The sequence below is a fragment of the Dysidea avara genome, chromosome 13 (genome assembly GCF_963678975.1).
Source record: "Dysidea avara chromosome 13, odDysAvar1.4, whole genome shotgun sequence".
In the NCBI taxonomy this organism is placed as follows: Eukaryota; Metazoa; Porifera; class Demospongiae; order Dictyoceratida; family Dysideidae; genus Dysidea; species Dysidea avara.
This window is the reverse complement of record NC_089284.1, coordinates 3,743,724-3,755,202: the sequence shown is the minus strand read 5'-3', so window position 1 is coordinate 3,755,202 and position 11,479 is coordinate 3,743,724. Positions and strand designations below refer to the sequence as shown.

The following is an 11,479-nucleotide window of genomic DNA, read 5'->3' as shown; positions in this document are numbered from 1 at the left end:
GTACAGAGAAGCACGAATATGTCATACATCCATACACTGCTGACTTTAACCATGGTGACCATCAGATAGGGAAACTTGAATCTGAGCAGTTGCTGCAATCAGGATACATGCATATTGTCTGGATATCATATTCACAATTCTGCATGGCTTCTATACAGTGAGGTTGGGCTATAGTGTCCCGCATTCACATAATTAATGAACTGACTGTTCTATTAGAGCAGACCATGCATCTTCAATGTCACACCACATTAGAAATAATGTACAAGGATGATAGTACAGTCTCATAAAAAGAATAAAGTATGTTGTCATGTTACAGAACCATTGGTGTACAGCTGAAACATGACACCATTCAATGCATACATGCACCCTGTGATTTATTTTTTAAATGGCATGCATAACATCCTTTGATCTTGGGAGATAATGGGGTGTTCAAAATCACTAAAAGATCTCTGAAGAGGCTCTTGAAAATTAGAGACCTAGTGTCTGCATATCTCCAGTTGAGGGAGTCAACACACTCACAAATACTCACTGCATGTGCTGAGTGGCATTGCAGATTTCACCACTGATCTGCTTTGCATCTCCCTCAGGAGGTATAACAGATCAGTGAACTTTGTTTTATAGATAACAATGTGGAAAGTGATTGTGGGTTTACAATTTGTGCAAATGTTTTTAGTTGAACTCTCTACAGGATGGCTTGTTTGTGGCTAAACTTATTATAGGGTGACTTGTTTGTATCTGAACTCACTACATGGTGACTTCACTGTAGCTGATCTCTATGAGGTAACAGTTGAAAACATATTCCAAATTAAATAAGATATCATTATTTTGAGGTAAAGTGCTGGAAGAAATTTTGCACTTGTGTAGAAAGCATGGTTCCTAGAACTTTACTGAAAATTTTTGTAGGAAATATTCCCACACTGTTGAATTTTGTAAGAAAGATTCCTACACATGGCACAAAGTGTAAGACATTGAATGGTTTTGCAGTGTAGGGCTGGCACGCCACACCCTTGGTACATTGACAGAAAAAAAGCACAATTTTCACATCTGTGTTCCTTTAACCAATTTTGCTGTAGTCAAGCCTGCCAGGTAGAAAATTTGAAGGAAATCAACCTAGCCATTTCCAAGATACAAGTGGCCAAAGTTTTGGGTTTTTTCTTGAACATTTTTACACACTTTGCAAAATCCACCATAAAACACAAATGAGTACTCTACAATCAAGCTGAAATTTGGCACATTCAAAGCAAATCTCAACGTAAATCCAATCAAGATTCTTGAGTTATAACCAATTATTTGCGTAAAATAAGATCAATTCATGTCACAACGCAAATAAGATCTACAAGTCACTGTGGTCTAAGTGTTAATAACATACAGGTTGTTATTAGATCATCATCTACTGTTATCATGTGTGTACCAGTCATCCCCCCTAGAAAGAGAATCTCATTTTCCTGTAAATGCACAGAATGTCCCAAATGGTATCCATGGTGACTAGCTCCAACACAGTCCCAGGATTTAGTATCAGGATTGTAGATGTGGATTAGTGGAACTAACTTCCATACTGGCTTGTCACCATCTGTTTCCAAATGATCTCCAGTAAAGGTGATCAGACGACCTTGATAGTGGTTGATGGAGTATGAGGAGTAAGGCATGTCAGGTAGTTTGTTCCACACTTGACCACTGCTAGTGTTGTTACTACTCTGTAGTAGTTGTGGTAGAGATGCAGTCACTACATTACATGTACTCTGATGATCTTCATCGTATCCTCCAGCAATGTACAAGTTATCATTAACAATTAGAGGAACTGCTTGATGTGTAATAAATGGTAATTGTTCGACTACACTCCAGTATGATTTTGAAAGCCATGTGTGTTCTTTTACATGTAGAACTTCCACGGCTCTTGTCATAGTCAAAGGTCTCCAATTTGTTATTCCACCAGCTACTATCACTGCTGATTCATGGGAAACACATGAGGAACTATGTCGTGCAGTTGGCATGTCCGGATACAAAGTGAGCCACTTCCTGTACTTCTCATCCCATAGGTATACTTTATTGGTCACCTTCATAACACTATTATTTGCCATCACTCCTCCAATAGCTAATAGCTGTTTTCTAACTGGTATAGATACTAGATTAAAACACCAACTAGGCAGTTTTGGTAGTGCAGACCACTGGTCCTTATTGGAGTCATACATGTACAGATTATCACTTCCACCTCTACTGCTTTGCACTACACCATACACTTTCCCATCAAGTTCAGTAACAGACGTGACCCACATTGTTCTAGGAAGATCAGCACAATTCCGCCATGTGAGCTTGCAGTGGTTCCAGAAATCGGAACTTTTGTTGATCTAAAATATCAAAGTACACGAAAAAAATTGAAATTTTCGACTAGAGTAGGGACCATAACACATCGATAAAAAGTACTGAAACAAGCTGGAGTAGTACTGTTGTGTAACGGGTTGAACATAGCCGACAATGAAGCGTAATGGATACTTCACTTTTCAAAATAATTGATATAGCTGGGGCGCACGGCACCATTTCAGATGCGGTGTGCGTGGGTTCACCAATCATATAATTATTTACAAAAAAGTTAACAAACAAGTACACAAAAAAAAATTGAAATTTTCAACTACAGTAGGGACCATAGCACCGATAAAAAGTACTGAAACAAGCTGGAGTAGTGCACGATATTAAATCACAGTAAAAGAATGTAAGAAGTGTTATATCCCTAATGTGCTCAAGATACCATAATAAAAATGCACAGTAGGGATATAGCACTTCTTATTGTTTTACTGTGATTTAATATCATGCACTCGAATCAAGAACTGTTCGAAAAGCACCTCTGCACTTAAAATAGCCACTATGAAAAATATGGATGATTTCTGTTTTGAAGGGTGAAAGCCAAATCGACACTTTTTGCTGTCAGCAAAGATAAATGGGACACAAAGGAGGACACTGGTAAGTTCATGAAGAATGCATTGTATGTACTGCAGTATGCCAAAAGGCACCTCTTGGGCCAAAGCGATGTCAAACAGTGAAAAAAATCAAGCTCGTAGCCTTAGCTGTTATCGAGTTACGCTTGTCTGAAGGCATCAGTCAGTTACTTACTTAGTCAGTCAGTAGAAAATTCTGTTAAATAAATGTTGTTGTTAAATTCCGTAGCAACTTTTTGAAGGCGTTTTGGGTCGATCTGAAAACTTGTTTGGGCTTAGTTTTGCCTCATTGTCGTCTGGAGCTGGTTTTTGGGTGATGTTATTTCATGGGCCACACCTACTCCTTTGTGGTCCCTACTATACAGTACTATTGTACTATATGATACAAAAGGTATAATATAATTTTACATGTAAAGTACTTCACCTGTCGATGTTTGGGTGAACCATGAGTATGTCCAACCTGTAGTTTCAGTAGCTCAGATCTCAAAGCTTCTATTTCTGCATCTTTACTTTTTAGTTCAACATCTTTTTGCTTTAATTCAGCCTTGGTAGTTTGTAACTCTATATCATTGCTTTGTGCATCTTTGTCTTGGCACTGCAGTGAAACAACAGGTAGGACACGTTCCCTATCAACCATACCCTCCAACTGTTCACATAGTGTCACTATTGATGACCTGTTCTTGGGAAGGTTACTGAGGCAACTTTCAATCAAGGGGATCAACACACCCAACCTGCTCCTGTCTATTCTATCAAAGTAGCTCCTGCGTCTTTCAACTTCTGATCGAGCCTTCATTTCAAATGTCACAGGATCAGTCACTACAGGTTCTGAGGGAGTTGGCCACTGATGGGACAATGTGTGGAGCATCACACAACCAAACGAGAATGCATCTAGTTCCCTTCCATACTGAACACTTTGTGGGTTAGCCACTAATGCCTCGGGAGGCATAAAATGTATAGTGCCAGGAGCTAGAGTCATTTTTGATTGTTTTACTGGATCTACCAGACGAAGAGTACCTAGGTCACCAATTTTCCCTTCCATTCCTTTAGACAGTAAAACATTATTACTAGACAAATCGCGGTGAATGATAGGTGGAATGCGCGAGTGAAGATACCTAACACCTAAAGCCACATCATAAAGAATTGACAGCTTTGTTCCTATCGAAATGACTGGAGTTCGTTCTAGCATATTAGTTAGACTACAGTGAAGTCGCTCCATGACTAAACTAGGTACTCTGGCACCAGGAGGAAGGTAAATACCAAAGAAACGAACTATATTGGGATGACGTAGTCGACTACTTTGCTCACATTCTCGTAGGAAACTTTCCTTAAACGCCTGAAACTCTGGCTCGCTTACTTCACTTATAAAAATGGAGTGAATTTCCTTAACAGCCACTTCAGCTCCCTCCCATTTAGCTTCTAGGATCCTGCCATTTGCTCCTCTTCCAATTTGCCTACCAAGTCGAATATTATCGATGAGCCAGTTCTGTAGAGAATATGGTACATCTCGGGCTGCCATATCTTGCTCATTCCTACACACTCAACTATTATTGCGCCGCAGAGATCCACGTGGGAGACCTCTGTTTTCGCGCAGGGCTTAGCTATAATTATTATTTGTTATATGTTGTAATCTATCAATTTTATATGTTTCTTTTTTGAGAGAGGTTGAGAGGGCATGATTTTCTCCTCTGGTGTTTTCAGCTAGTGGTGGCATGGGGCCATCTGCTACCACAGTTTACAAGAAGTTAGCAGCTTCCATGTTGGCAAAATGGGATATGAACTATAGTAAATGCTTGTTTTGGTTGAGATGTAGGCTTTGCTTCTCACTGTTAAGGTCTGCCATCATGTGCCTGAGGGGACACCGATCTTCTGTACATCATCCCATACCTGCTTGCGTTGATCTGGCGGCCTATTCCGAGGGCAGGCTCAATGCTGATGCCCTTGTGTAGTTTATTTTACTGTCGCTGGTGTTATCTAGCTGCCCAGCACTTGACAGCCAGTGCTGGGGGTGGTGGCAAGGGAATTCATCTAGCCCAGGGAAAAAAAATAAAACTGATCAATTTTATAAGCACCCGCTTGAAAATAGAGGTGCCAAGGCCAGACCATTATGATTATAATTATGATAATTGGAAAGCTGAGGCAGTGTAATGCTGATTACATCCAAAGTAATTTAAGTGAAGGATTAGGGGAAGTAATTACATGTGATTGGTTAAGCATGCATTCACCACCAGCTGTAACTATAGCCACTCCACCTTAGTCATCATAGAATTAGAGCTTGAGCCTATATTACAGTGTACACACCATATAATAGAGTTACACTGTGATAAGACTCAACAATTTCTCAGTTTTAAAGATACAGTATTTGAATTCATTCATTTATTTATTTATTTATTAATTAGCAAAACCCATCAAGGGTATAACGCTAATGTACAAAAAAAGTCATGTAAGTGATTAACTAGCTATAACTAGATAAATAATCTTTAGATTACAATTACTTAAATCCTCAATATTCAAGTTATTCCAGTCAGGGATTGTCCTTGGCAGAAATGAATAAAGATATCGGTTCGTTCTGGCATACTGTTGCATAAACGTTTGATCACGGTTAGCCCTGGTAGTTGTTAAGGGGGATGGCACTGGCAAATACTGGGTAGGAATATATATCAACTTGTTTACAAGCTTAAATAGCAGAATTAAACATGAATGTCTTCTACGATTCTCAAACGATGGCCATTTCAATATCATTAGCATGTCAGTTATACTGTGTCTGTGGTTCCTCCTCCAAGGTTTGTATAGTAATACAAACCGTGCAGCACGATGTTGTAGCATTTCTAGCTTATGGATGGATGTTTGCTGGTGTGGATTGGCCATCACTATAAATTACTACTATTAATTTGTGCATGACACTGCACATGTACATGATATAGTCTATACTCAGTATGATACAACTGGCTATACATATATATGTTATGACTTGATCATGAGGTGTGTTATCATTTGATGTTCCACATATATAGGCCTATCTATGCACCTGCAACTGAAGTCACCAGTCCATATAATGAAGGCAAGGCATGAACATGAAGCTACATAGCAGCAATTGTCCATGCCTATACCGCATGCATTCATTCAGAAACTGAAGTTTGCATTCAGAAAATGCACTGAATCCTGGCATATAGCAATTAGAGAAATGAGAAAGCGAAAAGAAAACAAAAATACACTCTGCACATAGAACAACAAATATAATATAGCTATTATCAGATAGCTACACCATAATATAGTGATAAACTGCTACATAACATTGTTCAAATGCAGCAACACTATACTACTACTATAGAAGTAGCATTGCACAAGTTTGTATAATGCTAGCATCGCCATGCACTGCAAGTCTGCACAAGTATAAAATTGTATAAAAATAAAATTGCTGCAGAATTATTTTAGACAGGCATGCATGGTAACTGTATATGCACACTTAAGAGAAAGATCCATTCTCCATGATATGCCAGTTTTGATCCTCATGTGTTAACAGAATGCATGCAGTGTGCCCTAGAGGCATGCACATATTCACTTATTAGGTGACGTACACGTGGTCTAAAAGTGTAATGCCTCTACATGAGTCATAATATACTGTAACATCATTAACACATAAACTATTGTACAGAGGAGTCCGTATACTGCTGGTGTTCAGTGCTGTTTGTGATGTCATACACCCACACACTGCTGGGACCATAATCCATAAATATGGTGGGTGTCAAATTGGGAAAGTTGAATCTGCAGGCGATAATTCTTGTTGGATGTGATGAAATCTCCTGCAGCAGCTTGCTCTCAAGTGGCCGCATCTATAATAAATTATGTTCTACACAGAGTTTATTCAGTCAGATACCCACCATATCCTTCACACCAAATATCACCACAGTATTATATCCTGAAAACTTGACCTGGAAGAAAACAATAGTGATTGTATCACGGGGAAAAATTCCTTGTAAGCTTTAGTTGCAAGAAAGGGGACATTTCTCTTGCAACTTGCAAGACTTGCAACTCTTTCTTCTTAAATACACACAACATGTGCAGATTTAACCCACACAAAATAGTGAAGGAAAAATTGTAAATTTGGGTTAATAAATCAAAGCTATTGTAAATTAAGTTCCTACTTCAGTCACACCTAGTTTCATACTATGATCCCTAATCAAAATTAAATTTCCAATATTAGTTTATAGTTCATGACTGGTGAACCACACAGAGCCAGCATCAAATGAAAGGATGGTGCCAAGTATAATATAATGTGTGACTGAATATGCATCTGACTATTAGTGACATACTGTATAGCCTAAATATTTTGAGGGGAAACTTTTTTGAGGTTAAGCAATGTTGCTAAAATATAAATTTTTCATGGATGTGCAAACACTCCCAAAATGTATACGGAAGTCTCAATATTTATAAAATTTTTGCTGGTAACCCCCAAAACCACAAAATCAGTGAAAAATTTTCCCCTTGAAATATTTAGGCTATACGGTAGCCATTTTGCTTTATTTTTAGCTATATGTTCTGCCCATTACATAGCATTATAAATGAAGACAATAATGAAATTAAGTACAACAGTGGTTAAAAGTTTTAAAGTTAGGTATGGAGGTCTGTTTTGAACCAGCTCTGGGCAACAAAGTTTTGTGCACCTTTGTCACTTGGTGACTGTTCTATTAGAGTATTCTGCTCCCCACGATTTTACGTTATGTTGACTTTCCTTGTATCTCATAGCTGTCACTGTGATTTCTTTTAAAGCACAACCAAAGATTTAAGCTATAATGGTTAACCTATACACAAAAAAATTGTCAAGTTATTCCCATAAGTGGTTTACCTTGCAGCGTGACAAAAAAAAAATCTGTTTTCAAAGAAATAATTGTTCTTGAATATTCGTGCCAGACTTAGTATGAATATTCCTTAATGTATGCCAATTTCATGGCAATTAAGGTACAAATTTGCATTTTATACAGGCTTATATAAAGTGTGAAAAATAGTTGGCCCCCAAAATCATGAATTAAATCCTAATTTTGAAAGCTTGTATATTTCACAAATGCAATTTTTTTGCTAAAATTTGGGTGCCAAAGCCATAAGTAAAAATTGTTGTGCTTTCAAGAAGGATGGAGCTATACGTGCAAGAAAAAACATGTTTCTTCCTGTCAATATACCAACAGTGTGGTGTGTCTGCTTTCTTGGCTGCACGACATAGTGTGTGTCTTGCTACTTTAACTTGTGTGTCATTCACTTTAATTGTTGACAGTTGGAGACAGAGAAAAATGGCTGTCTTTCTGATATATAGCCACTGTGTGATTGTGGTCAATGGACATGGCAGGTGCTACCTCCAGTAGATCATAACCAGGTACCTCCATCTTAGCTACCAAACCCTTTACCACTGAACTGCTGTTGTCAGCTACTTAACTAACTTAATTTCTACCTAGTTTAAATCTACTCAATATTAAAAGTCTATAATTCATAACATTCTATATGTGTTCAATTAGAAGTCCTGCACTCTATTAGAGTATTACAAAACAACAAATAGTCAAATAAAGTCTGTATTACAATACTATTACAACTTCTGCCTTCCAAATCATCATTATATTTGTATATCCCATATCCAGTTTAAGATTGGAAGAAGGCAAATTGTTAAAAGGGTGTAGCCTAGCCCTGAGTGAAGAAGTTGTAAAATTGAAGGTTGCAGCCAAGAAATGGCTGCAATGATGTGTTAACGCTAACAAATTTTAATAATGCACAGCCATTATTTATTAGCTTTGGCATTATAGCAGCCATTATTAAAATCTTTTGTGTCAACATCATTGCAGCCATTTCTTGGATGCAACCAATGATTTTACAACTTTTTTCACCTGGGTTTTTAAAAGCCACAACCTTTCTTTACAGCTTGTGTATTTTTGCATGGATTTCAATGTCTCTATGATTTTTTCTTGTGTATTCATGATTTGCAACTTAGGCAGGTGTCCATATTATAGTGTACACTTAGATAGTGTTCTGTATGAAGGCAATGAAATGGGTCAGGTGGCTAAATTTCAAAATGAAGTCAACAATTTATTAAGTTATTGCTATAGTAGACAGCACAGCCAGTATTAGCCTCGTGTACCAGGTGGTTTGTGTGTGGGCAACAAATAAACCATCTGGTCACTGTTGCAAACATTTTGTGACTACTGCAGGAATGTTGGCAGAGTCAATCAGATCACTTGCACGAACTCTATGACAAAACAAAACCCAATTTTTTAGTGTAATAAAGGGCTAAATCTAGATTACTGACTGTTTTTACAAAAGTTTAAAAATGCCATGGGCTTAGCTAGTACAGAGCTCTTAGAAGTGCTAGTAAGGTTAGGAAAGGAATACGGTTCACTACAAATCTGCAGAATTGTCAAGGAACAATGTTTTCAGATACAATATATAATATATTACCAGGGCATCTTTGCCTCTGTCTGCTCACAGAGGTGACTAGCACAATTATTACATCATCCTTGGTGCAAACCAATATCGTGACGTAATCTAATTAAGCCAGTATATACTCAGGAGTTACATCATAAGAACATGTGCATGAGAAGTAATTGTGAGAATTGGTTTCCCCCCTCCAACCACCCTTCTGTGGACCACACAGTCTTGTCCTCAGGAAAATGGGGCTGGCCACATGAGACGATTATTGGATTTTGGTAAGCATAATTTTACTACAGATAGATCACAATACAAGACTATCGCAATTGAGAATGTAGTAGAAGTTTAATGTGAGGTGAGGCTTATTGTCCTTTTCAGGTGCTTATGAGCTCTTGACTCATTATTAAACAATATCACTGATTTTTAAACTATTGCAACCTCACTAATGCGCCCATCTTTGTTCTGTCCACCTACTGTGGATAAACTCTGTTGCGGTTGCTTCTGCTGCTACAAGTAGTGGAGATAGACATGGTTGTTCACAGTATGGCCATAATGATGGTGTAGTTAACCAGTCTACAACATACTTGGAGCTTTCTTTACTCTCCTGAGTTACTGTTACTCTGCTTGTAATCCAAACTCTCCTTGCAGAGTAAAATGTTTTACTCCCCACAGACCAATCAATTGATACCAAATGTAAACAGTTTGGATAATGTACAGCTGAAATAGAAGTGGAAATCCTATTTTTTTTTGCTAAAAATAGCTTTAAAAATAGCTTTACTGTTAAAAGTGTGACTGTTCTATAAGAAATTATTTCAATGGGATTTCAAAGGTCTATATAAATTGTACAGGTAAAAAATCTTAGTAGCAATGTCTTTCACATTACAGTGGTCCCTCCATTATCCAAACTCATTGGGTCCTAGGTGTGTGTTCAGGTCTATATAAATTGTACAGGTAAAAAATCTTAGTAGCAATGTCTTTCACATTACAGTGGTCCCTCCATTATCCAAACTCATTGGGTCCTAGGTGTGTGTTCAGATAATGAATAAATGAAGTTCATACATTTATGAGCTCAGTTCAATACTCTAATAGAACAGTCACTTCCACAGTTTGAATAACAGAAAGTTCAGATAATCAGTGGCCAGATAATCGAGGGACCACTGTATAGTTTTGTAGCTAGCATAGCATATGAAAGTTGAAATCCTTCTCATTTGGAGTGGCCTAATGGCCATTGGAGGGGTCCTTCATTTTAACTTCCTGCCAATTACTCACTTTCCAAATATCCCTGCAGTGAAATGAAGCATTCCTGTACACTCCATGGTACCAACTGTTCACTCTAGAATACAACACCAACCATGGGTTCAACTCATAACCAACAGCCTCATATCCTACTGCTGCTGCTGCTATCACCTAAATAGAGGATACAGCTTACAGTTGGCTATCAATGTTAATCACCACTCCCCCCAGTACGGGCAATGTTGGGCTTTAGGAAGGGATGTGAAGTTAACTACATGCCCAAGGGTGGGGAATTTGAACAAGAGGAAGTGGCACATGATAAAATCTAATCTCCATGTCAAATTCCTTCGTATCCTCATCATAGGTTAGTCTGGAGACTAGTCATAGGTGTGGAGGCTTGACCTAACAATTTATTCCCAATGACTTTCAATCCCCCACCTTCCCCGTACGGGGGGGAGTATGGCTTACTGTACATTGATAGATGTATTAATATTAGCGCATGCGCGATAGCCTAATTCTCCTTTGTGCAAATGTAGAAACTCACCACTCTGCCATCTCCGCTACCGATGTCCACCAATCGTTTACCTCTCGCGTGTTGCACAATTACTCGTACCTGCTGAGTGGTAGCTGGCACGAAAGGCAAGCAGTGCTTTCTTAACGCGGGTAGAATAAATGGTGTCACCAACGCACACAACCCCACTGTAGCTCCACCAACTATCCAACCCAATGCCTTCGCCCTTCTGTGCCATTTCTCCTGGCTGGCATTCATTAACACACCTCCATGCAAAACTAAATCCCACAATGCATTATATGTGTATGTTTTATTAGAGTAGCTACTTCTAGCCAGCTACCCACACTAAACAACAATATTATACTCCTACTGCTGTACACATATAGGTCAGTACATCTTT

The 11,479-nt window shown here is 38.3% G+C and overlaps 2 protein-coding genes across 2 annotated transcripts; both read right to left on the bottom strand.

The window, feature by feature from the left end:
- Positions 1 to 1,257: 1,257 nt before the first annotated feature.
- Positions 1,258 to 4,515, bottom strand: LOC136242873 (uncharacterized). Its single transcript, XM_066034366.1, has 2 exons — positions 3,355 to 4,515; positions 1,258 to 2,345 (listed from the first exon to the last, which is right to left on the bottom strand). The coding sequence occupies exons 1-2, from the start codon at positions 4,444 to 4,446 to the stop codon at positions 1,341 to 1,343; spliced, it is 2,097 nt and encodes a 698-aa protein (XP_065890438.1). The 5' UTR covers positions 4,447 to 4,515; the 3' UTR covers positions 1,258 to 1,340.
- Positions 4,516 to 6,521: 2,006 nt separating this feature from the next.
- On the bottom strand, positions 6,522 to 11,377 carry LOC136242942 (ATP synthase subunit C lysine N-methyltransferase-like). Its single transcript, XM_066034446.1, has 4 exons — positions 11,113 to 11,377; positions 10,605 to 10,742; positions 6,809 to 6,859; positions 6,522 to 6,760 (listed from the first exon to the last, which is right to left on the bottom strand). The coding sequence occupies exons 1-4, from the start codon at positions 11,335 to 11,337 to the stop codon at positions 6,572 to 6,574; spliced, it is 603 nt and encodes a 200-aa protein (XP_065890518.1). The 5' UTR covers positions 11,338 to 11,377; the 3' UTR covers positions 6,522 to 6,571.
- Positions 11,378 to 11,479: the final 102 nt, after the last annotated feature.